The sequence below is a fragment of the Scyliorhinus torazame genome, chromosome 2, assembly GCF_047496885.1.
Source record: "Scyliorhinus torazame isolate Kashiwa2021f chromosome 2, sScyTor2.1, whole genome shotgun sequence".
NCBI lineage: Eukaryota > Metazoa > Chordata > Chondrichthyes > Carcharhiniformes > Scyliorhinidae > Scyliorhinus > Scyliorhinus torazame.
The window spans coordinates 400,249,197-400,276,078 of record NC_092708.1 but is presented as its reverse complement, the minus strand read 5'-3'; the positions used below and the strand labels follow the sequence as shown (position 1 = coordinate 400,276,078).

At 54.2% G+C, this 26,882-nt stretch overlaps 1 protein-coding gene across 4 annotated transcripts in view; it reads right to left on the bottom strand.

The window, feature by feature from the left end:
• Nucleotides 1–4,747: 4,747 nt before the first annotated feature.
• The window catches only part of ttll5 (tubulin tyrosine ligase-like family, member 5), a 602,008-nt gene continuing 579,873 nt past the window's right edge, over nucleotides 4,748–26,882 (bottom strand). For all 4 annotated transcript variants that reach the window (XM_072494443.1, XM_072494444.1, XM_072494451.1 and 1 more), the window contains one exon: nucleotides 4,748–6,842. In XM_072494443.1, the coding sequence (XP_072350544.1) occupies nucleotides 6,725–6,842 (118 nt within the window). In that variant the 3' untranslated portion in view covers nucleotides 4,748–6,724. The remainder of the gene's footprint in view (nucleotides 6,843–26,882) is intronic.

The following is a 26,882-nucleotide window of genomic DNA, read 5'->3' as shown; positions in this document are numbered from 1 at the left end:
AGCACTGCTGCCTCACAGCGCCAGGGACTCGGGTTAACACTGCTGCCTCACAGTGCCAGGGACCCGGGTTAACACTGCTGCCTCACAGCGCCAGGAACCCGGGTTAGCACTGCTGCCTCACAGTGCCAGGGACCCAGGTTAACACTGCTGTCTCACAGTGCCAGGGACCCGGGTTAACACTGCTGCCTCACAGCGCCAGGGACCCGGGTTAACACTGTTGTCTCACAATGCCAGGGACCTGGGTTAACACTGCAGTCTCAGAGTGCCAGGAACCCGGGTTAGCACTGCTGCCTCACAGTGCCAGGGACCCAGGTTAACACTGCTGTCTCACAGTGCCAGGGACCCGGGTTAACACTGCTGCCTCACAGCGCCAGGGACCCGGGTTAACACTGTTGTCTCACAATGCCAGGGACCTGGGTTAACACTGCTGTCTCACAGCGCCAGGGACCCGGGTTAACACTGTTGTCTCACAATGCCAGGGACCTGGGTTAACACTGCAGTCTCAGAGTGCCAGGAACCCGGGTTAGCACTGCTGCCTCACAGTGCCAGGGACCCAGGTTAACACTGCTGCCTCACAGCGCCAGGGACCCGGGTTAACACTGTTGTCTCACAATGCCAGGGACCTGGGTTAACACTGCTGTCTCACAGAGCCAGGGACCCGGGTTAGCACTGCAGTCTCACAATGCCAGAGACCCGGGTTAACACTGCTGTCTCACAGCGTCAGGGACCCGGGTTAACACTGCTGTCTCACAGCGCCAGGGACCCGGGTTAACACTGTTGTCTCACAGCGCCAGGGACCCGGGTTAACACTGCTGTCTCACAGCGCCAGGGTCCCGGGTTAACACTGCTGTCTCACAGTGCCATGGACCCGGGTTAGCACTGCTGACTCACAGTGCCAGGGACCCAGGTTAACACTGCTGTCTCACAGTGCCAGGGACCCAGGTTAACACTGCTGTCTCACAGCGCCAGGGACCCGGGTTAACACTGTTGTCTCACAGCGCCAGGGACCCGGGTTAACACTGCTGTCTCACAGCGCCAGGGTCCCGGGTTAACACTGCTGTCTCACAGCGCCAGGGACCCGGGTTAACACTGCTGTCTCACAGTGCCAGGGATCCGAGTTAACACTGCTGTCTCACAGTGCCAGGGATCCGAGTTAACACTGCTGTCTCACAGACCCAGGGATCCGAGTTAACACTGCTGTCTCACAGACCCAGGGATCCGAGTTAACACTGATGTGTTGGGTAAGCCGGGTGTGCGAGGACTGCGTTTACTGCAGCAGAGAGAGAGACAGGCTTCCAACACTTGAAGAAATGCAACTCGATTTTATTAAACTCTTAACTATCATACATACTTTAACTGTGGGTAGACACGATGTTGACTTGACTGGCGACCTGAGGCTAACCTGACCAGACTATCTTACTCCCACATGGTGTATGTTCTAGTTGCTGCTCACAGGCTCTGACTGTCTCAGAGGCTGGATCCCGAGAGAGCGGGAAAACTAGGTGACCCTCGTGGATTTGGCCGAGGACCAGCTCTCGCATGCTCTGTGGGATTACAATCCTGTCCAGCTTCATTAATATGCCGTCCACTACCGCTCGATCGTCCTTTATATTATAAAACTGGGGGCACTGCCCCTTTTGCCAACCATCCGTGAGATGTCGCATCACCCGCTGGAGTAAAGGATCCCTGGCCGTCTCCTGACGAATTTGCACGACCCTTTCATCAGTGGCCGGAAAGTTGGATGCACAAAACTTCACCTGAGCGTCTATCTGACAGACAAAGTCCGGCTGCTCACCCGGCGTGGTGATGGATCTAGAGAGTGCGTCGGCCACAATGAGCTCTTTGCCCAGAGTGTCGACCAGGTCGAAATCGTAGCGGCGGAGTTTGAGGAGGATACGTTGTAGCTGTGGCGTCATATCATTGAGATATTTTTGGATGATGTGAACCAATGGCCTGTGGTCTGTCTCGACCGTGATTTTGGGGAGTCCATCCACGTAATCATGGAATTTGTCAATCCCTGTGAGGAGGCCCAGACATTCTTTTTCAATCTGAGCGAATCGTTGCTCAGTAGGCGTCATGGCTCTAGAGGCGTATGCGACTGGGGCCCAGGAGGAGGATTCGTCCCGCTGGAGGAGTATTGCCCCAATGCCAGCCTGGCTGGCGTCGGTGGAGATCTTCGTCTCCTTGGCAGAGCCGAAAAATGCCAGTACTGGGGCCTTGGGTGAGTTTCGCCCTGAGCTCACGCCACTCTCGCTCATGAGCGGGGAGCCACTGGAAGTCCGTAGTTTTTTTGACAAGATTGCGGAGAGCTGTGGTGTGTGATGCAAGGTTGGGGATAAATTTCCCAAGGAAATTGATCATCCCTAGGAAGTGGAGGACCACATTCTTGTCCTCCGGGGTCTTCATGGCGTTGATCGCCGCCACCTTGTCTGCATCTGGCTGCACACAGAAATGCGAAATATAGACGCCAAGGAACTTTATTTCTGCTTGACCGAACGAGCATTTGGCTCTATTGAATCGGACGCCATGCTCGTGGATCCTGTGGAACACTCGCTTGAGGCTATCGATGTGCTCCTGAGGAGTGGTGGACCAGATAATAATATCATCGACGTACACTCGCACCCCCTCGGTGCCCTCCATCATTTGCTCCATTATGCGGTGGAACACCTCCGAGGCGGAGATGATGCCAAAGGGCACCCGGTTGTAACAGTAGCGACCGATCGGGGTGTTAAATGTGCACAACGTTCGACTGGACGCGTCCAGCTGGATTTGCCAAAACCCCTTGGAGGCATCCAGCTTGGTGAAAAGCTCGGCGTGAGCCATTTCGCTGGTGAGCTCTTCTTGTTTAGGTATAGGGCAGTGTTCCCTCATGATGTTACGGTGCAAATCTTTGGGGTCGATGCAAATGCAAAGTTCCCCTGACGGTTTTTTGACACAGACCATGGAACTAACCCAGTCCGTGGGTTCAGGAGGTCCTGCAGCTGCTGCTTGAGGCGGTCCTTGAGGGGTGCCGGCACCCGATGCGGTGCATGAACCACAGGTGTGGCATTCGGCTTCAGCAGTGCCTTGTATCGGTAAGGTAGTGTACCCATACCTTCGAAGACGCTGTGGTATTGTGCTATGATGTCATCTAATTGGGCTTGGAAGTTGACATCTGGCGAGCCCGTTGCCTCTACAGACGACATGGTGTGAACCCGCTGCAAAGGATTCAGGATGTTGCAGGCCCGAGTACCGAGCAGGGAAGCTCTGTTGGTTCCTACAATTTCAAAACGCAGGGTCGCTTTTGAAGAACGATGGGATACCGCAAGCTGGCATGAGCCACTGGCAGCAATGGCATTGCCATTGTAGTCGAGGAGCTGGCAGGCCGGTGGAAGAATGCTTGGCTTGACGCGGATGGTGTCAAGGTCAGACTTTGAAATGAGGTTCGCTGAAGCGCCGGTGTCCAGCCTGAAGCGTATGCGAGCCTTGTTGACCGTGAGGGTGGCACACCACTCGTCGTCCGGATCAATGCTCATCACTGGGACTTGTTTCACCTTCTTCACTGAAGGCATCGTATGCTTGGTGATGATGCCCACCCGGAATGGGGATGTGAGGCCCTCGGTGTCGGAATCTGGAACCATGTCAGAGTCGGAGTCTGCAACGGGTTGCTGTGCTGACCGGACGTTCCTGCGCTGCGACGGGGATCGCTGTGTATTGGGCAGTTGAGCAGATCTGCACAGGGCTGCGTAGTGGCCAAGCTTGCCACACTGGAGACAGCGTCGAGATTTTGCGGGACATTGCCGCTTTAAATCGGCGGAGCCACAGTTGTTGCACGTCATGGTGCTGATGTCAGGACGCTCCGTGTGCCACCGCACATGCGCGGTGCGATCGAACGATGTGCGCAGCTGCGCAGTTCGGTCGTCGGCCTCGCCGTCCCCTTGGTCATGCCGCGCGCATGCGCAGGAGCCGGGAAAAGCGCACAAAATGGCCGCCCTCATCCAGACTCAGGTCCTGGAGCTGTTTTACGGCCTGCACCCGCTCCGCGTCATGGGGGCGTTGCTACGCCATCTCTGTCACCTTGATATGGGAGTACCGGTTGTTAGCGTGCTCGTGGAGGACGCAGGTTTCGATGGCGATGGTAAGGGTGAGCTGCTTAACTTTAAGGAGCTGCTGGCGAAGGGGATCAGAGTGGACCCCGAAAACGATCTGGTCGCGGATCATGGAGTCGGAAGTGGAGCCGTAGTTGCAGGACTGCGCGAGGATACGGAGGTGGGTTAAGAAGGACTGGAAAGGTTCATCCTTACCCTGCAGCCTCTGCTGCAACACACAGCATTCAAAGCTCTCATTGACTTTGATGTCACAGTGACTGTCGAACTTCAGCAGGACTGTTTTAAACTTTGTCTTGTCCTCGTCTTCAGCAAAGGTGAGGGAGTTGAAGATGTGGATAACGTGGTCCCTGGCTGTAGAGAGGAAGAGAGCGATCTTCCTGGCATCCGATGCGGTTTCCAGGTCGGTGGCGTCAAGATACAGCTGGAACTTCTGCTTGAAAATCTTCCAGTTCGCACCGAGGTTGCCGGCGATGCGGAGCTGCGGGGGAGGGCGGACGCTGTCCATGTTACCGGATGGCTGATCGCTGGTCAAAGGCCGACTGTCTCAAGGTGGGTCCGTCAAACTCGAGCATGACTCACTGGTACCACGATGTGTTGGGTATGCCAGGTCTGCGAGGACTGCGTTTACTGCGGCAGAGAGAGAGACAGGCTTCCAACACTTGAAGAAATGCAACTCGATTTTAATGAACTCTTAACTATCAGACATGCTTTAACTGTGGGTAGACACGATGTTGACTTGACTGGCGACCTGAGGCTAACCTGACCAGACTATCTTACTACCACATGGTGTATGTTCTAGTTGCTGCTCATGGGCTCTGACTGTCTCAGAGACTGGATCCCCAGAGAGCGGGAAAACTAGTGCCCTCTAGCTTTATAGTGGTCGTGTCCTGTCTGGTGATTGGCTGCTGTGTTCTGTGTGTTCATTGGTCATCCTGTGTGTCAATCACTGCCTGTCTGTGCACCATCATATACCTGTGTGTATATTATGACAAACACTGCTGTCTCACAGTGCCAGGGACCCGGGTTAGCACTGCTGCCTCAGAGTGTCAGGGACCCGGGTTAGCACTGCTGCCTCAGAGTGCCAGGTACCCAGGTTAGCACTGCTGCCTCACAGCGCCAGGGACCCGGGTTAACACTGCTACCTCAGAGTGCCAGGGACCCGGGTTAGCACTGCTGCCTCAGAGTGCCAGGTACCCAGGTTAGCACTGCTGCCTCACAGCGCCAGGGACCCGGGTTAACACTGCTACCTCAGAGCGCCAGGGACCCGGGTTAGCACTGCTGCCTCACAGCGCCAGGGACCCGGGTTAGCACTGCTGCCTCACAGCGCCAGGGACCCGGGTTAGCACTGCTGCCTCACAGCGCCAGGGACCCGGGTTAGCACTGCTGCCTCACAACGCCAGGGACCCGGGTTAGCACTGCTGTCTCACACTGCCAGGGACCCGGGTTAGCACTGTTGCCTCAGAGTGCCAGGGACCCGGGTTAGCACTGCTGCCTCACAGCGCCAGGGACCCGGGTTAACACTGCTCTCTCACAGTGCCAGCGACGCGGGTTAAGCATCACAGTGCCAGGGACCCGGGTTAGTACTGCTGCCTCACAGCACCAGGGAACGGCTTAACACTGCTCTCTCACAGTGCCAGCGACCCGGGTTAAGCATCACAGTGCCAGGGACCTGGGTTAACACTGCTGTCTCACTGCGCCAGGGACCCGGGTTACACTGTTGTCTCACAGTTCCAGGGACCCCAGTTAACACTGCTGTCTCACAGTGCCAGGGACCCGGGTTAACACTGCTGTCTCGCAGCGCCAGGGACCCGGGTTAACACTGCTGTATCACAGTGCCAGGGACCCGGGTTAACACTGCTGTCTCACTGTGCCAGGGACTGGGTTAACACCGCTGTCTCACAGCGCCAGGGACTGGGTTAACACTGCTGTCTCACAGTGCCAGGGACTTGGTTAACACTGCTGTCTCACAGTGTCAGGGACTGGGTTAACACTGCTGTCTCACAGCGCCAGGGACTGGGTTAACACTGCTGTATCACAGAGCCAGGGACCCGGGTTAACACTGCTGTATCACAGTGCCAGGGACCTGGGTTAACACTGCTGTCTCACAGTGCCAGGGACCCGGGTTAACACTGCAGCCTCACAGTGCCAGGGACTGGGTTAAAACTGCTATCTCACAGTGCCAGGGACTGGGTTAAAACTGCTATCTCACAGTGCCAGGGACTGGGTTAAAACTGCTATCTCACAGTGTCAGGGACCCAGGTTCAATTCCGGCCTCGGGTGATTGTGTACAGTTTTTGCACATTCTCCCCGTGTCTGCGTGGGTTTCCTCCGGGTGCTCCGGTTTCCTCCCACAGTCCAAAGATGTGCAGGTTAGCTGGGGTTTTGGGGATCGTGTGGGGGAGTGGGCCTAGGTGGGTGCTCTTTCAGAGGGCTGGCGCAGACTCGATGGGCTAATTGGCCTCCTCCTGCACTGTAGGGATTCTATGAAAGCATTTTGGTCATTATGACTGCTTTACTCGCTTGGTTACTGAACGATGGGGTTCCTTGTTCTACAGCTGCAGTGTGTCCAAGGCGGTTTCCACTGACATCAATGACTGTGGCAAAAATGGTGTCGTCAGAATTACATCTGTGGCTTGTCAGTGATTCCTATTGGGTGAAGGTATGGATATGGCACCTATGCTGTTTGATGGAATTGATTCAGTCGAGTTGGTCCTTGGAGCTCGTCCTGACTGCTGGCTGTTAAAGGCAACTGACCTGAAAGAGATAAAAACACCCGTTTCATTTAATTTCCGTACTCAGACATGCAGCACCAACAGTGTGTAGATAAACACGTGTAGATTTGCAGCTGATAAATAAATATACAGCACGGTGAAGAGGGAACCTTCTACAGAGGGTTACTGACGAGAGGATCTCCAGCTTATTCCCCAGTCTGAGCTGTGAGAGCAAGTCACAGGGAGGGAGCTGGGAGATTAACACTATTCATGAGTAAGGCATTGGTTTAAAAATACATCATAAAGACATCACCACAGACAGTGCGGCACTCCCTCAGCACTGACCCTCTGACAGTGCAGCACTCCCTCAGTACTGACCCTCTGACAGTGCAGCACTCCCTCAGCACTGACCCTCTGACAGTGCAGCACTCCCTCAGCACTGACCCTCTGACAGTGCGGGACTCCCTCAGTACTGACCCTCTGACAGTGCGGCATTCCCTCAGCACTGACCCTCTGACAGTGCGGCACTCCCTCAGCACTGACTCTCTGACAGTGCGGCACTCCCTCAGTACTGACCCTCTGACAGTGCGGCACTCCCTCAGTACTGACTCTCTGACAGTGCGGCACTCCCTCAGTACTGACTCTCTGACAGTGCGGCACTCCCTCAGTACTGGCCCTCTGGCAGTGCGGCACTCCCTCAGCACTGGCCCTCTGACAGTGCGGCACTCCCTCAGCACTGACTCTCTGACAGTGCGGCACTCCCTCAGTACTGACCCTCTGACAGTGCAGCACTCCCTCAGTACTGACCCTCTGACAGTGCGGCACTCCCTCAGTACTGACCCTCTGACAGTGCAGCACTCCCTCAGTACTGACCCTCTGACAGTGCAGCTCTCCCTCAGTACTGACTCTCTGACAGTGCGGCACTCCCTCAGTACTGACTCTCTGACAGTGCGGCACTCCCTCAGTACTGACCCTCTGACAGTGCCGCACTCCCTCAGTACTGACCCTCTGACAGTGCGGCACTCCCTCAGCACTGGCCCTCTGACAGTGCGGCACTCCCTCAGCTCTGACTCTCTGACAGTGCGGCACTCCCTCAGTACTGACTCTCTGACAGTGCGGCACTCCCTCAGTACTGACCCTCTGACAGTGCGGCACTCCCTCAGCACTGGCCCTCTGACAGTGCAGCTCTCCCTCAGTACTGACCCTCTGACAGTGCGGCACTCCCTCAGTACTGACTCTCTGACAGTGCGGCACTCCCTCAGTACTGACCCTCTGACAGTGCGGCACTCCCTCAGCACTGGCCCTCTGACAGTGCGGCACTCCCTCAGCTCTGACTCTCTGACAGTGCGGCACTCCCTCAGTACTGACCCTCTGACAGTGCAGCACTCCCTCAGTACTGACCCTCTGACAGTGCGGCAGTCCCACAGTACTGACCCTCTGACAGTGCGGCACACCCTCAGTACTGACCCTCTGACAGTGCGGCACTCCCTCAGTACTGACCCTCTGACAGTGCGGCACTCCCTCAGTGCTGACCCTCTGACAGTGCGGCACTCCATCAGTACTGACCCTCTGAAAGTGCAGCACTCCCTCAGTACTGACCCTCTGACAGTGCAGCACTGCCTCAGTACTGACCCTCTGACAGTGCAGCACTCCCTCAGTACTGACCCTCTGACAGTGCGGCACTCCCTCAGCACTGACCCTCTGACAGTGCGGCAGTCCCACAGTACTGACCCTCTGACAGTGCGGCACACCCTCAGTACTGACCCTCTGACAGTGCGGCACTCCCTCAGTACTGACCCTCTGACAGTGCGGCACTCCCTCAGTGCTGACGCTCTGACAGTGCAGCACTCCCTCAGTACTGACCCTCTGACAGTGCAGCACTCCATCAGTACTGACCCTCTGAAAGTGCAGCACTCCCTCAGTACTGACCCTCTGACAGTGCAGCACTCCCTCAGTACTGACCCTCTGACAGTGCGGCACTCCCTCAGTACTGACTCTCTGACAGTGCGGCACTCCCTCAGTACTGACCCTCTGACAGTGCGGCACTCCCTCAGTACTGACCCTCTGACAGTGCGGCACTCCCTCAGTACTGACCCTCTGACAGTGCGGCACTCCCTCAGTACTGACCGTCTGACGTTGCGGCACTCCCTCAGTACTGACCCTCTGACAGTGCGGCACTCCCTCAGTACTGACCCTCTGACAGTGCAGCACTCCCTCAGTACTGACTCTCTGACAGTGCGGCACTCCCTCAGCACTGGCCCTCTGACAGTGCGGCACTCCCTCAGCACTGACTCTCTGACAGTGCGGCACTCCCTCAGTACTGACCCTCTGACAGTGCAGCACTCCCTCAGTGCTGACCCTCTGACAGTGCGGCACTCCATCAGTACTGACCCTCTGAAAGTGCAGCACTCCCTCAGTTCTGACCCTCTGACAGTGCGGCACTCCCTCAGTACTGACCGTCTGACAGTGCAGCACTCCCTCAGTACTGACGTTCTCACAGTGCAGCACTCCCTCAGAGTACTGACCCTCTGACAGTGTGCCACTCCCTCAGTACTGACCCTCTGACAGTGCAGCACTCCCTCAGTACTGACCCTCTGACAGCGCGGCACTCCCTCAGTACTGACCCTCTGACAGTGCAGCACTCCCTCAGTACTGATGCTGTGACAGTGCAGCACTCCCTCAGTACTGATGCTGTGACAGTGCGGCACTCCCTCAGTACTGACCCTCTGACAGTGCAACACTCCCTCAGTACTGACCCTCTGACAGTGCAGCACTCCCTCAGTCCTGACCCTCTGACAGTGCGGCACTCCCTCAGTACTGACCCTCTGACAGTGCGGCACTCCCTCAGTGAGTGACCAGTCGGACAGGGAGCTCACGCTGGGTGTGACCAGTCGGACAGGGAGCTCACGCTGGGTGTGACCAGTCGGACAGGGAGCTCACGCTGGGTGTGACCAGTCGGACCGGGAGCTCACGCTGGGTTGGACCAGTCGGAGCGGGAGCTCACGCTGGGTGTGACCAGTCGGACAGGGAGCTCACGCTGGGTGTGACCAGTCGGACAGGGAGCTCACGCTGGGTGTGACCAGTCGGACAGGGAGCTCACGCTGGGTGTGACCAGTCGGGCAGGGAGCTCACGCTGGGTCTGACCAGTCGGACAGGGAGCTCACGCTGGGTGTGACCAGTCAGACAGGGAGCTCACGCTGGGTGTGACCAGTTGGATACAAAGCTCACGCCCGTTGTGATCAGTCGGACAGGGAGCTCACGCTGGGTGTGACCAGTCGGACAGGGAGCTCACGCTGGGTGTGACCAGTCGGACAGGGAGCTCACGCTGGGTGTGACCAGTCGGGCAGGGAGCTCACGCTGGGTCTGACCAGTCGGACAGGGAGCTCACGCTGGGTGTGACCAGTCAGACAGGGAGCTCACGCTGGGTGTGACCAGTTGGATACAAAGCTCACGCCCGTTGTGATCAGTCGGACAGGGAGCTCACGCTGGGTGTGACCAGTCAGACAGGGAGCTCACGCTGGGTGTGACCAGTCGGGCAGGGAGCTCACGCTGGGTGTGACCAGTCGGACAGGGAGCTCACGATGAGTCTGACCAGTCGGACAGGGAGCTCACGCTGGGTGTGACCAGTTGGATACAAAGCTCACGCCCGTTGTGATCAGTCGGACAGGGAGCTCACGCTGGGTGTGACCAGTCGGACAGGGAGCTCACGCTGGGTGTGACCAGTCGGACCGGGAGCTCACGCTGGGTTGGACCAGTCGGACCGGGATCTCACGCTGGGTGTGACCAGTCGGACAGGGAGCTCACGCTGGGTATGACCAGTCGGACAGGGAGCTCACGCTGGGTGTGACCAGTCGGACAGGGAGCTCACGCTGGGTGTGACCAGTCGGGCAGGGAGCTCACGCTGGGTCTGACCAGTCGGACAGGGAGCTCACGCTGGGTGTGACCAGTCAGACAGGGAGCTCACGCTGGGTGTGACCAGTCGGACAGGGAGCTCACGCTGGGTGTGACCAGTCGGACCGGGAGCTCACGCTGGGTTGGACCAGTCGGACCGGGATCTCACGCTGGGTGTGACCAGTCGGACAGGGAGCTCACGCTGGGTGTGACCAGTCGGACAGGGAGCTCACGCTGGGTGTGACCAGTCGGACAGGGAGCTCACGCTGGGTGTGACCAGTCGGGCAGGGAGCTCACGCTGGGTCTGACCAGTCGGACAGGGAGCTCACGCTGGGTGTGACCAGTCGGGCAGGGAGCTCACGCTGGGTCTGACCAGTCGGACAGGGAGCTCACGCTGGGTGTGACCAGTCAGACAGGGAGCTCACGCTGGGTGTGACCAGTTGGATACAAAGCTCACGCCTGTTGTGATCAGTCGGACAGGGAGCTCACGCTGGGTGTGACCAGTCAGACAGGGAGCTCACGCTGGGTGTGACCAGTCGGGCAGGGAGCTCACGCCGGGTGTGACCAGTCGGACAGGGAGCTCACGATGAGTCTGACCAGTCGGACAGGGAGCTCACGCTGGGTGTGACCAGTCAGACAGGGAGCTCACGCTGGGTGTGACCAGTCGGGCAGGGAGCTCACGCCGGGTGTGACCAGTCGGACAGTGAGCTCACGCTGGGTGTGACCAGTCGGGCAGGGAGCTCACGCCGGGTGTGACCAGTTGGACAGGGAGCTCACGCCGGGTGTGACCAGTCGGACAGGGAGCTCACGCTGGGTGTGACCAGTCGGACAGGGAGCTCACGCTGGGTCTGGCCAGTTGGACAGGGAGCTCACGCTGGGTGTGACCAGTCGGACAGGGAGCTCACGCCGGGTGTGACCAGTCGGACAGGGAGCTCACGCCGGGTATGACCAGTCGGACAGGGAGCTCACGCCGGGTGTGACCAGTCGGACATGGAGCTCACGCTGGGTGTGACCAGTCGGACAGGGAGCTCTCGCAGGGTGTGACCAGTCGGACAGGGAGCTCACGCTGGGTGTGACCAGTCGGACAGGGAGCTCACGCCGGGTGTGACCAGTCGGACAGGGAGCTCACGCCGGGTGTGACCAGTCGGACAGGGAGCTCTCGCTGGGTGTGACCAGTCGGACAGGGAGCACACGCTGGGTGTGACCAGTCGGGCAGGGAGCTCACGCTGCGTGTGACCAGTCGGACAGGGAGCTCACGCTGGGTGTGACCAGTCGGGCAGGGAGCTCACGCCGGGTGTGACCAGTCGGGCAGGGAGCTCACGCTGGGTGTGACCAGTCGGACAGGGAGCTCACGCTGGGTGTGACCAGTCGGACAGGGAGCTCACGCTGGGTCTGACCAGTCGGACAGGGAGCTCACGCTGGGTGTGACCAGTCGGACAGGGAGCTCACGCTGGGTGTGACCAGTCGGACAGGGAGCTCACGCTGGGTCTGACCAGTCGGACAGGGAGCTCACGCTGGGTGTGACCAGTCGGACAGGGAGCTCTCGCTGGGTGTGACCAGTCGGACAGCGAGCTCACGCTGGGTGTGACCAGTCGGACAGGGAGCTCACACTGGGTGTGACCAGTCGGACCGGGAGCTCACGCTGGGTGTGACCAGTCGGGCAGGGAGCTCACGCTGGGTGTGACCAGTCGGACAGGGAGCTCACGCTGGGTGTGACCAGTCGGACAGGGAACTCACGCTGGGTGTGACCAGTCGGACAGGGAGCTCACACTGGGTGTGACCAGTCGGACAGCGAGCTCACGCTGGGTGTGACCAGTCGGACAGGGAGCTCACACTGGGTGTGACCAGTCGGACCGGGAGCTCACGCTGGGTGTGACCAGTCGGGCAGGGAGCTCACGCTGGGTGTGACCAGTCGGACAGGGAGCTCACGCTGGGTGTGACCAGTCGGAGAGGGAGCTCACGCTGGGTGTGACCAGTCGGACCGGGAACTCACGCTGGGTGTGACCAGTCGGACAGGGAGCTCACACTGGGTGTGACCAGTCGGACAGCGAGCTCACGCTGGGTGTGACCAGTCGGACAGGGAGCTCACGCTGGGTGTGACCAGTCGGACCGGGAACTCACGCTGGGTGTGACCAGTCGGACAGGGATCTCACGCTGGGTGTGACCAGTCGGACAGGGATCTCACGCTGGGTCTGACCAGTCGGACAGGGAGCTCACGCTGGGTGTGACCAGTCGGACAGGGATCTCACGCCGGGTGTGACCAGTCGGACAGGGAGCTCACGCTGGGTGTGACCAGTCGGACAGGGAGCTCTCGCTGGGTGAGACCAGTCGGGCAGGGAGCTCACGCTGGGTGTGACCAGTCGGACAGGGAGCTCACGCTGGGTGTGACCAGTCGGACAGGGAGCTCACGCTGGGTGTGACCAGTCGGACAGGGAGCTCACGCTGGGTGTGACCAGTCGGACAGGGAGCTCACGCTGGGTCTGACCAGTCAGACAGGGAGCTCACGCCGGGTGTGACCAGTCGGACAGGGAGCTCACGCTGGGTGTGACCAGTCGGACAGGGAGCTCACGCTGGGTGTGACCAGTCGGACAGGGAGCTCACGCTGGGTGTGACCAGTCGGACAGGGAGCTCACGCTGGGTGTGACCAGTCGGGCAGGGAGCTCACGCTGGGTCTGACCAGTCGGACAGGGAGCTCACGCTGGGTGTGACCAGTCGGACAGGGAGCTCACGCTGGGTGTGACCAGTCGGACAGGGAGCTCACGCTGGGTGTGACCAGTCGGACAGGGAGTGCTCTGGAGCCTCTCATGGAAGGTGCAGCTGGTGTTGAGAATGGGGCATTGGGGTCGGAGAGAAAGGCTATGTGATGTCCGAGGTAGGGAGTCTGGTGGCTGACCGTAAGCATTCTATCCCGGTGGGTTGGTTGGGGGTGCTATCGGGTCTTGCGACGGGGTTGGAAAGGATAATAAGCAAATTCTCTCCTGTTCCACAAGCAGTATTCTTGTGGAATCTGCTTGTGCCTCTGTTCAGCCAATGGCTTGAGGGAAACCTGGCCAGCCATGGCAACATCAGAGTTCAATGTGAGACTGCCTGTCTCATTTAAATATTGAAATGGTCCCTTGCCCTCCCCAGCTGACTGCCCCCTCCCACAAACCGTTTTAAACATTAATGCCGGGTTATGGGCCTGACTGGATGCACCAGCATTCATGGCCCATCCACAATTGCCCTCAAACTGAGGGGCATTTAACAATTAAGCACATTGCTGTGGGTCTGGAGTCACATGTAGGCCAGACCGGGTAGGGACGGCAGATTTCCTTTCCTCAAGGACATTAGTGACCCAGGTAGGTTTTTACGACAATCGCTAATGATTTCATGGTCATTATCGGAAAGCTTGGCAGGTTGGGGTCTAGTTTGAGATTTAAAATTTTTGAATTTTGTCTGACCTCAACCCGCCAGCTTTGGGGTTCAAATTCACCCCGATGTCCCCATTCCAGTTCTGTGGCAGTTTCTCGGAGATGTTGCGGGCAAAACAAAGGTATGTCAGGGTTTCCCAGCTCCGGCGAGAGAGTCGGGACGTACACGGGAGGGTATGTATGTGAGGGGCAGAGTAAAGGAGGGTGAAATGTACAACAGCAGGGTATATACAGATGGGTGTGGGGTATAGGGAGGGGGAGATGTACAGATGGGTTGGATTAGATTGGATTTTGTTTATTGTCGCGTGTACAGAGGTACAGTGAAAAGTATTTTGCTGCGAGCAGCTCAAACAGATCATTTAGTTCATGAAGAAAATAAAATGAAAAGGAAATACATAATCAGGATAAGAGGTGTTTGGGAGAGCTCAGAGAGGCCCCACACTCCGGCGCCATCTTGCAGTCTGCGGGGGAGGGGGAGATGGCCAGAGGAGGGAAATACAGATGGAGTGATGAGACATCCGGGTGGGAGGATGAGCAAAGAGAGGGATAGCGTACAGGAGGCAGGACTGTTACTGCAAAGGAGCTGTTTACTATTCGCCCCTGGCAGGGTTACTGTTTATACAGTAGGACTGGGATCGAATTTCGAGCGAGTGCTTGGACTTCACATTTTTGTGCAGTGTGCAGGGCTGGAGTGAAGGAAAAAGTGAAACGTCAGCACAAAACTGAGCAAAATAAAGGGAAGGAGGTGGTGGGGATTCCTCCGGAATGATTGATGCACTGCAGTGGCAGCTAAAGTATCCTGAAAGTCAGACATTGTCACAGAGTCAGCAGGAAGGAGGAGGCGGGGAGGTGCCTGGACTGGAGAGGATTATCCTCAACTAGATTCAGTACTGCTCCTGAGGTAGACTGTACTGTCAGGAGAACTGTTCCTCAGTTAGACTGTATCGTCAGGAGTACTGTTCCTCAGTAGGACTGTATCGTCAGGAGTACTGTTCCTCAGTAGGACTGTACTGTCAGGAGAACTGTTCCTCAGTAGGACTGTACTGTCAGGAGTCCTGTTCCTCAGTTAGACTGTACCGTCAGAAGTATTGTTTCTCAGTAGGACTGTACTGTCAGGAGAACTGTTCATCAGTAGGACTGTACTGTCAGGAGTACTGTTCCTCAGTTAGACTGTATCGTCAGAAGTATTGTTTCTCAGTAGGACTGTACTGTCAGGAGAACTGTTCATCAGTAGGACTGTACTGTCAGGAGTACTGTTCCTCAGTTAGACTGTACCGTCAGAAGTATTGTTTCTCAGTAGGACTGTACTGTCAGGAGAACTGTTCATCAGTAGGACTGTACTGTCAGGAGTACTGTTCCTCAGTTAGACTGTATCGTCAGAAGTATTGTTTCTCAGTAGGACTGTACTGTCAGGAGAACTGTTCATCAGTAGGACTGTACTGTCAGGAGTACTGTTCCTCAGTTAGACTGTATCGTCAGAAGTATTGTTTCTCAGTAGGACTGTACTGTCAGGAGAACTGTTCATCAGTAGGACTGTACTGTCAGGAGTACTGTTCCTCAGTTAGACTGTACCGTCAGAAGTATTGTTTCTCAGTAGGACTGTACTGTCAGAAGTACTGTGTCTGAGTAGGACTGTAATGTCATAAGTATTGTTTCTCAGTAGGACTGTACTGTCAGAAGTACTGTGTCTCAGTAGGACTGTACTGTCAGAAGTACTGTTCCTCAGTAGGACTGTACCGTCAGTAGTACTGTTCCTCAGTAGGAATGTACCGTCAGAAGTACTGTTCCTCAGAAGGACTGTGCTATTAGGAGTACTGTTCCTCAGTAGGACTGTACCGTCATGAGTACTGTTCCTCAGTAGGACTGTACTATCAGAAGTACTGTTCCTCAGTAGGACTGCACCATCAGGAGTATTGTTTCTCAGTAACACTGTACTGTCAGAAGTACTGTTTCTCAGTAGGACTGTACCGTCAGTACTGTTCCTCAGTGGGACTGTACCGTCAGGAGTACTGTTCCTCAGTAGGTCTGTACCGTAAGGTGTACTGCTCCTCAGTAGGACTGTACTGTCAGGAGCACTGCTCCTCATTTGGACTGTACCATCAGAAGTACTGTTCCTCAGTAGGACTGCACCGTCAGGAGTATTGTTTCTCAGTAACACTGTACTGTCAGAAGTACTGTTTCTCAGTAGGACTGTACCGTCAGTACTGTTCCTCAGTAGGACTGTACTGTCAGAAGTACTGTTCCTCAGTAGGACTGTACTGTCAGAAGTACTGTTCCTCAGTAGGACTGTACTGTCAGAAGTACTGTTCCTCAGTTAGACTGTACCGTCAGAATTACTGTTTCTCAGTTGGACTTTACCGTCAGGAGTACTGTTCCTCAGTAGGACTGTACTGTCAGACGTACTGTTCCTCAGTAGGATTGTACCGTCAGAAGTACTGTTCCTCAGTAGGGCTGTAATCTCAGAATAATTGTCCCTCAGTAGGGCTGTACCGTCAGGAGTACTGTTCCTCAGTAGGGCTGTACTGTCAGGAGTACGGTTTCTCAAAAGGACTGTACTGTCAGAAGTACTGTTGCTCAGTAGGACTGTACCGTCAGAAGTACTGTTCCTCAGTTAGACTGGATTGTCAGAAGTACTGTTCCTCAGTAGGACTGTACCATCAGAAGTACTGTTCCTCAGTTAAGCAGTACTGTCAGAAGTACTGTTCCTCAGTAGGACTATACTGTCAAAAGTACTGTTCCTCAGTAGGACTGTACTGTCAGAACTACTGCTCCTCAGTTACACTGTAATGTCAGAAGTACTGTTCCTCAGTTAGACTGTACCGTCAGAAGTACTGTTTCTCAGTAGGACTGTACTGTCAGAAGGACTGTGTCTGAGTAGGACTGTACTGTCATAAGTACTGTTTCTCAGTAGGACTGTACTGTCAGAAGTACTGTTTCCCAGTAGGACTGTACTGTCAGAAGTACTGTTCCTCAGTACGACTGTACCGTCAGAAGTACTGTTCCTCAGTACGACTGTACCGTCAGTAGTACTGTTCCTCAGTAGGACTGTACCGTCAGGAGTACTGTTTCTCAGTAGGACTGTACCGTCAGGAGTACTGTTCATCAGTAGGACTGTACCATCAGAAGTACTGTTCCTCAGTAGCACTCTACCGTCAAGAGTACTGCTCCTCAGTAGGACTGTACAGTCAGGAATACTGTTCCTCAGTTAGACTGTGCCGTCAGGAGAACTACTCCTCAGTTAGACTGTACTGTCAGGAGTACTGTTCCTCAGTAGGACTGTACTGTGAGAAGTACTGTTCCTCAGTTAGACTGTACAATCAGAAGTACTGTTCCTGAGTTAGACTGTACTGTCAGGGGTACTGTTCCTCAGTAGGACTGTACTGTCAGAAGTACTGTTCCTTAGTAGGACTGTACTGTCAGAAGTACTGTTATGTAGTAGGATGGTACTGTTAGGAGTATTGTTCAATAGTAGAATTGTACCGTCAGAAGTACTGTTCCTCAGTCGGACTGAACTGTCAGAAGTACTGTGCCTCAGTTAGACTGTACTGTCTGGAGTACTGTTCCTCAGTAGGACTGTTGCATCAGGAGTACTTTTCCTCAGTAGGGCTCCACTGTCAGGAGTACTGTTCCTCAGTCGGACTTTACCATTAGGAGTACTGTTCCTCAGTAGGGCTGTACCGTCAGTAGTACTGTTCCTCATTCGGACTGTACTGTCAGGAGTACTGTTCCTCAGTCGGACTTTACCATCAGGAGTACTGTTCCTCAGTAGGGCTGTACCGTCAGGAGCACTGTTCCTCAGTAGGACTGTACAGTCAGTAGTACTGTTCCTCATTGGGACTGTACTGTCAGGTGGACTGTTCCTCACTCGGACTGTACCGTCAGGAGTACTGTTCCTCAGTACGACTGTGCTGTCAGAAGTACTGCTCCTCAGTAGGATTGTACTGTCAGAAGTACTGTTCCTCAGTAGGACTGTACCGTCAGAAGTACTGTCTCTCAGTAGGACTGTACCGTCAGGTGTACTGCTCCTCAGTTAGACTGTACTGTCTGGAGTACTGTTCCTCAGTAGAACTGTACTGTGAGAATTACTGTTCCTCAGTAGGACTACTGTCAGATGTACCGTTCCTCAGTAGAACTGTACCGTCAGAAGTACTGTTTCTCAGCAGGACTGCACCGTCAGAAGTACTGTATCTCAGTAGGTCTGTACCGTCAGAGGAGTACTGTTCCTCAGTCGGACTGTACCGTCAGGAGTACTCTTCCTAAGTTCGACTGTACTGTCAGGAGTACTGTTCTTCAGTTAGACTGTATCAGGAGTACTTCCCCTCAGTTAGACTGTACCATCAGGAGTATTGTTCCTCAGTTAGACTGTACCGTCCGAAGTACTGTTTCTCAGTAGGACTGTACTGTCAGAAGGACTGTGTCTGAGTAGGACTGTACTGTCATAAGTACTGTTTCTCAGTAGGACTGTACTGTCGGAAGTACTGTTTCTCAGTAGGACTGTACTGTCAGAAGTACTGTTCCTCAGTACGACTGTACCGTCAGAAGTACTGTTCCTCAGTAGGACTGTACCGTCAGTAGTACTGTTCCTCAGTAGGTCTGTACCGTCAGTAGTACTGTTCCTCACTAGGACTATACTGTCAGAAGAATTTTTCCTCAGTAGGGCTGTACAGTCAGGAGTACTGTTCCTCAGTTAGGCTGTACTGTCAAGAGGACGGTTTCTCAAAAGGACTGTACAGTCAGAAGTACTGTTGCTCAGTAGGACTGTACCGTCAGGAGTACTGTTCCTCAATAGGGCTGTACTGTCAAAAGTACTGTGCCTCAGTTAGACTGTATTGTCTGGAGTACTGTTCCTCAGTAGGACTGTACTGTCAGGAGTCCTGTTCCTCTATAGTGCTGTACTGTCAGAAGTACTGTTCCTCAGTTAGACTGTACTGTCTGGAGTACTGTTCCTCAGTTAGACTGTACTGTCTGGAGTACTGTTCCTCAGTAGGGCTGTACTGTGAGAAGTACTGTTCCTCAGTAGGACTGTACCGTCAGGAGTACTGTTCCTCAGTAGAGCTGTACCGTCAGGAGTACTGTTCCTCAGTAGGACTGTAGTGTCAGAAGTACTGTTCCTCAGTCGGACTGTACCGTTAGGAGTACTGTTCCTCAGTAGGGCTGTACTGTCAGAAGTACGGTTTCTCAAAAGGACTGTACTGTCAGAAGTACTGTTCCTCAGCCGGACTCAACTGTCAGAAGTATTGTTCCTTGGTAGGACTGTACCGTCAGGACTACTGTTCCTTAGTAGGACTGTACTATCAGGAGTACTGTTCCTCAGTTAGACTGTACTGTCAGAAGTACTGTTCCTCAGTAGGACTGTTGCTTCAGGAGTACTGTTCCTCAATAGGACTTTACCGTCAGGAGTCCTGTTCCTCAGTAGGGCTGTACGGTCAGGAGCACTGTTCCTCATTCGGACTGTACTGTCAGGCGTACTGTTCCTCAGTAGGACTGTACCGTCAGGAGTACTGTTCCACAGTACGACTGTGCTGTCAGAAGTACTGCTCCTCAGTAGGATTGTACTGTCAGAGGTACTGCTCCTCAGTTAGACTGTACCCTCAGAAGTACTGTTTCTTAGTAGAACTGTACTGTCAGAAGTACTGTTCCTCAGTAGGGCTGTACTGTCAGAAGAACTGTTCCTCAGTAGGGCTGTACTTTCAGAAGTACTGTTTCTCAGTAGGACTGTACTGTCAGAAGTACTGTTTCTCAGTAGGACTGTACCGTCAAAAGTACTGTTCCTCAGTTAGACTGTACCGTCAGAATTACTGTTTCTCAGTAGGACTGTACCGTCAGAAGTACTGTTCTTCAGTTAGACTGTACTGTCAGAAGTACTGTTTCTCAGTAGGACTGTACCGTCAAAAGTACTGTTCCTCAGTTAGACTGTACCGTCAGAATTACTGTTTCTCAGTAGGACTGTACCGTCAGAAGTACTGTTCTTCAGTTAGACTGTACTGTCAGAAGTACTGTTCCTCAGTCGGACTGTACTGTCAGAAGTACTGTTCCTCAGTAGGACTGTACTGTGAGAAGTACTGTTCCTCAGTTAGACTGTACAGTCAGAAGTACTGTTCCTGAGTTAGACTGTACTGTCAGAAGTACTGTTCCTCAGTAGGACTGTACTGTCAGAAGTACTGTTCCTTAGTAGGACTGTACTGTCAGAAGTACTGTTATGTAGTAGGATGGTACTGTTAGGAGTACTGTTCCTTAGTAGAACTGTACCGTCAGGAGTACTGTTCCTCAGTAGGGCTCTACTGTCAGGAGTACTGTTCCTCAGTCAGACTTTACCATCAGGAGTACTGTTCCTCAGTAGGGCTGTACCGTCAGTAGTACTGTTCCTCAGTAGGACTGTACTGTCAGGAGTACTGTTCCTCAGTCGGACTTTACCATCAGGAGCACTGTTCCTCATTGGGACTGTACTGTCAGGTGGACTGTTCCTCACTCGGACTGTGCTGTCAGAAGTACTGCTCCTCAGTAGGATTGTACTGTCAGAAGTACTGTTCCTCAGTAGGACTGTACCGTCAGAAGCACTGTTTCTCAGTAGAACTGTACCGTGAGGAGTACTGTTCCTCAGTACGACTGTGCTGTCAGGAGTACTGCTCCTCAGTAGGACTGTACCGTCAGGAGTACTGTTCCTCGACCTCCGGGTGCGGCGATGACCAGCTAAGTCGCACGTTTCGGCAGCTCCCGGTGGAATGGACTTTTGGGCTCTTAATAGGAGCCCCAACGGCAATTTTAACGGCTAAAAACACTGTGCGGTAAACCAGAAGGGAATCCCCCCTGGACACGGATGGAAAAAGGAGAGGAAAGTGGCCGGATTGCGGTGGATCCTTTAGAGCAGCGGCTAGGAAGGCAAGCAAAAACCAATATGGCGTTGGAAGGTGGCAGTTTAATATGGGGCCCTGAACAACACGAGTTTTTGAAACGCTGCGTGGAAGAGCTTAAAAAGGAGATGAAGAAGGAGCTGTTGGCCCCGATATTACAGGCGATTGAAGGGCTAAAAGATGAGCAAAAGACCCAGGAGCGGGAGCTTCGGGTCGTGAAGGCAAAGACTGCCGAGAACGAGGACGATATACAGGGCCTGGTGGTGAAGACGGAGATGCACGAGGCACACCATAAACGATGTGTGGAAAGGCTGGAGGTGCTGGAAAATAATGCGAGGAGGAAGAATTTAAGGATTCTTGGTCTTCCTGAAGGTGCAGAAGGGGCGGACGTCGGGGCATATGTGAGCACGATGCTGCACTCGTTAATGGGAGCGGAGGCCCCGACGGGTCCGTTGGAGGTGGAGGGAGCATACCGAGTGATGGCGCGAGGACCGAGAGCAGGAGAAATTCCCAGAGCCATAGTGGTGAGATTCCTCCGTTTTAAGGACAGAGAGATGGTCCTAAGACGGGCAAAGAAAACTCGGAGCAGTAGGTGGGAGAACGCGGTGATCTGCGTATATCAAGACTGGAGTGCGGAGGTGGCGAGAAGGAGGGCGAGCTTTAATCGGGCCAAGGCGGTGCTTCATAAAAAGAAGAACAAATTTGGAATGCTGCAGCCGGCAAGACTGTGGGTCACATATCAAGGGAAGCACCACTACTTTGAAACGGCGGATGAGGCGTGGACATTTATTGTTGAAGAGAAATTGGAATGAGTGGGTTATTAAAAAAGAATGTTTGAGACAAAGTGGTGGGGCGAATATGGGGGGCGAAGAGGGGGGAAAAAGGGGGGAGAGATGATTTTTATGTTGTTAATCCTGCGACCCGGTAACTTTTCTCTCTTCCACAGGTTGTGGGGGAGGGAGGAAGGGAGGTGGAGGAGTTGGGGGCGTTTGCCAGTGGGGGCGGGGCCAAAAGGGAAGCGCGGGCTTTGTTCCCGCGCTATGATAATTATGGCGGGAATAGGGAAGCAGGAAGGAGGGGGCGTCGCATGGTGCGAGCCGAGGTCACGGGGGGAAGCTGAGGTCGTCCAGAGTTAGCTGACTTCTCGGAGCAACATGGGGGGTGTAACTACGCTAGTGGGGGATCTAGCGGGGGGGGGGGTTGGTGGGAGGGGGGGATTTACTGGGTTGCTGCTGCTGGGGAGAAGGGGGAGCTGGTATGGGGTGGGCGGGGCGGGGCGGGGGGGCACCGCCTGGGGGGGACACAGCTGCGTGGGAACCGGGTGAGGAGCTGGGTAAAAGGGGATGGCTAATCGACAAGGGGGGGGGGGGGTGTAAAGAGCCCCCCAACCCGGCTGATCACGTGGAATGTGAGAGGGCTGAACGGGCCGATAAAGAGGGCACGGGTACTCGCACACCTAAAGAAACTTAAGGCAGATGTGGTTATGTTACAGGAGACGCATTTGAAACTGATAGACCAGGTTAGGCTACGCAAAGGATTGGTGGGGCAGGTGTTTCATTCGGGGCTAGATGCGAAAAACAGGGGGGTGGCTATATTAGTGGGGAAGCGGGTAATGTTTGAGGCAAAGACCATAGTGGCGGATAGTGGGGGCAGATACGTGATGGTGAGTGGCAAATTACAGGGGGAGGCGGTGGTCTTAGTGAACGTATATGCCCCGAACTGGGATGATGCCAACTTTATGAGGCGCATGTTAGGACGTATACCGGACCTAGAGGTGGGGAAGTTGGTAATGGGTGGAGATTTTAACACGGTGCTGGAACCAGGACTGGACAGATCGAGGTCCAGGACTGGAAGGAGGCCGGCAGCAGCCAAGGTGCTTAAAGACTTTATGGAGCAGAGGGGAGGAGTAGACCCATGGAGATTTAGTAGACCTAGGAGTAAGGAGTTTTCGTTTTTCTCCTATGTCCACAAAGTTTATTCGCGAATAGACTTTTTTGTTTTGGGAAGGGCGTTGATCCCGAAGGTGAGGGGGACGGAGTATATGGCTATAGCTATCTCGGATCACGCTCCACATTGGGTGGACTTGGAGATAGGGGAGGAAAAAGAACGGCGTCCACCCTGGAGAATGGACTTGGGACAAATGTCGGATGAGGGTGTGTGTCTAAGGGTGAGGGGGTGTATTGAAAAGTACTTGGAACTCAATGATAATGGGGAGGTCCAGGTGGGAGTGGTCTGGGAGGCGCTGAAGGCAGTGGTTAGAGGGGAGCTGATATCAATCAGGGCACATAAAGGAAAGCAGGAGAGTAGGGAACGGGAGCGGTTGCTGCAAGAACTTCTGAGGGTGGACAGGCAATATGCGGAGGCACCGGAGGAGGGACTGTACAGGGAAAGGCACAGGCTACACGTAGAATTTGACTTGCTGACAACGGGTACTGCAGAGGCACAGTGGAGGAAGGCACAACATGTACAATACGAATATGGGGAGAAGGCGAGCAGGTTGCTGGCCCACCAATTGAGGAAAAGGGGAGCAGCGAGGGAAATAGGGGGAGTGAGGGATGAGGAGGGAGAGATGGAGCGGGAAGCGGAGAGAGTGAATGGAGTGTTCAAGGCATTCTATGAAAGATTATATGAAGCTCAGCCCCCGGATGGGAAGGAGAGAATGATGTGTTTTCTGGACCAGCTGGAATTTCATAAGGTGGAGGAGCAGGAGAGGGTGGGACTGGGAGCACAGATCGAAATGGAGGAAATAGTGAAAGGAATTAGGAGCATGCAGGCGGGGAAGGCCCCGGGACCGGATGGATTCCCAGTTGAATTTTACAGGAAATATGTGGACTTGCTCGCCCCGCTACTGATGAGAACCTTTAATGAGGCGAGGGAAAGGGGACAGCTGCCCCCGACTATGTCAGAGGCAACGATATCGCTTCTCCTAAAGAAAGAAAAAGACCCGCTGCAATGCGGGTCCTATAGGCCTATTTCCCTCCTGAATGTAGACGCTAAGATTCTGGCCAAGGTAATGGCAATGAGGATAGAGGATTGTGTCCCGGGGGTGGTCCATGAGGACCAAACTGGGTTTGTGAAGGGGAGACAGCTGAATACGAATATACGGAGGCTGCTAGGGGTAATGATGATGCCCCCACCAGAGGGGGAAGCGGAGATAGTGGTGGCGATGGATGCCGAGAAAGAATTTGATGGAGTGGAGTGGGATTATTTGTGGGAGGTGTTGAGGAGATTTGGCTTTGGAGATGAGTATATTAGATGGGTACAGCTGCTGTATAGGGCCCCGATGGCGAGCGTGGTCACGAATGGACGGGGGTCTGCATATTTTCGGCTCCATAGAGGGACGAGGCAGGGATGTCCTCTGTCCCCATTATTGTTTGCACTGGCGATTGAGCCCCTGGCAATAGCATTGAGGGGTTCCAGGAAGTGGAGGGGAGTACTCAGGGGAGGAGAAGAACACCGGGTATCTCTGTATGCGGACGATTTGTTGTTGTATGTGGCGGACCCGGCGGAGGGGATGCCAGAGATAATGCAGATACTTGGGGAGTTTGGAGAATTTTCAGGATATAAACTGAACATGGGGAAAAGTGAGTTGTTTGTGGTGCATCCAGGGGGGCAGAGCAGAGAAATAGAGGACTTACCGCTGAGGAAGGTAACAAGGGACTTTCGCTACTTGGGGATCCAGATAGCCAAGAATTGGGGTACATTGCACAGGTTAAATTTAACGCGGTTGGTGGAACAGATGGAGGAGGACTTCAAGAGATGGGACATGGTATCCCTGTCACTGGCAGGGAGGGTGCAGGCAGTTAAAATGGTGGTCCTCCCGAGATTCCTTTTTGTGTTTCAGTGCCTCCCGGTGGTGATCACGAAGGCTTTTTTCAAAAGGATTGAGAAGAATATCATGAGTTTTGTGTGGGCCGGGAAGACCCCGAGAGTGAGGAGGGGATTTTTGCAGCGTAGTAGGGATAGGGGGGGACTGGCACTACCGAGCCTAAGTGAGTACTACTGGGCCGCCAATATCTCAATGGTATGCAAATGGATGGGAGAAGAGGAGGGAGCGGCGTGGAAGAGATTGGAGAGGGCGTCCTGCAGGGGGACTAACCTACAAGCTATGGTGACGGCGCCGTTGCCGTTCTCACCGAAGAAATACACCACAAGCCCGGTGGTGGTGGCTACTCTGAAAATCTGGGGGCAGTGGAGACGGCATAGGGGTAAGACGGGAGCCTCGGGGTGGTCCCCGATAAGAAATAACCGTAGGTTTGCTCCGGGGAGAATGGATGGGGGATTTGGAACATGGCAAAGAGCAGGAGTAACACAATTGAGAGATCTGTTTGTAGATGGGACGTTTGCAAGTCTGGGAGCGCTGACCGAAAAATATGGGTTGCCCCAAGGGAATGCATTCCGGTATATGCAACTCAGGGCTTTTGCGAGGCAACAGGTGAGGGAATTCCCGCAGCTCCCGACGCAGGAGGTGCAGGACAGAGTGATCTCAAAGACATGGGTGGGGGACGGTAAGGTATCAGATATATATAGGGAAATGAGGGACGAGGGGGAGATTATGGTAGATGAGCTAAAAGGGAAATGGGAAGAGGAGCTGGGGGAGGAGATTGAGGAGGGGCTGTGGGCTGATGCCCTAAGTAGGGTAAACTCATCGTCCTCGTGTGCCAGGCTAAGCCTGATACAATTTAAGGTGTTACACAGGGCGCATATGACTGGAGCACGGCTCAGTAAATTTTTTGGAGGAGAGGATAGGTGTGCGAGATGCTCGAGAAGCCCAGCGAATCACACCCACATGTTCTGGTCATGTCCGGCACTACAGGGGTTTTGGGTGGGGATGACAAAGGTGCTTTTGAAGGTGGTGGGGGTCCGGGTCGAGCCAAGCTGGGGGTTGGCTATATTCGGGGTTGCAGAGGAGCCGGGAGTGCAGGAGGCGAAAGAGGCCGATGTTTTGGCCTTTGCGTCCCTAGTAGCCCGGCGCAGGATACTGTTGATGTGGAAGGAAGCCAAGCCCCCGGGGGTGGAGACCTGGATAAATGACATGGCAGGGTTTATAAAGTTGGAACGGATTAAGTTCATCCTAAGGGGATCGGCTCAAGGGTTCACCAGGCGGTGGCAACCGTTCGTCGAATACCTCACAGAAAGATAGAGGGAATGGAAAAGAAGACGACAGCAGCAGCAACCCGGGAGGGGGGGGGGGGGGGGTTGGGGAGGAACCAGAAGGACTCTCACGGATGTTAGTGTACATGTATAATATGTATAGGTTGTTGTTATAGGTAATTGTATATTGGACTGTTGAATTGTATTTTTGGAGAGTATTTATTTGGGACAAGGCAGTTGCCATTTAGTTTTGTTTTTTAATTTTAATGTTATTTATATATTATTTATTTCTTGCTTAAAACTGGCCATTGTTATTTATATTGTTATATTACTGTGTAAAGGATACACATTGTACTGTCATGGTTGGCCAAAAATTTTGAATAAAATATATTTTTAAAAAAGGAGTATGTTCCTCAGTAGGACTGTACCGTCAGAAGTACTGTCTCTCAGTAGGACTGTACCGTCAGGTGTACTGCTCCTCAGTTTGACTGTACTGTCTGGAGTACTGTTCCTCAGTAGAACTGTACTGTGAGAATTACTGTTCCTCAGTAGGACTACTGTCACATGTACCGTTCCTCAGTAGAACTGTACCGTCAGAAGTACTGTTTCTCAGTAGGACTGTACCGTCAGAAGTACTGTTCCTCAGTAGGGCTGTACTGTCAGGAGAACTGTTCCTTGTAGGGCTGTACTTTCAGAAGTACTGTTTCTCAGTAGGACTGTACTGTCAGAAGTACTGTCTCTCAGTAGGACTGTACCGTCAGGTGTACTGCTCCTCAGTTTGACTGTACTGTCTGGAGTACTGTTCCTCAGTAGAACTGTACTGTGAGAATTACTGTT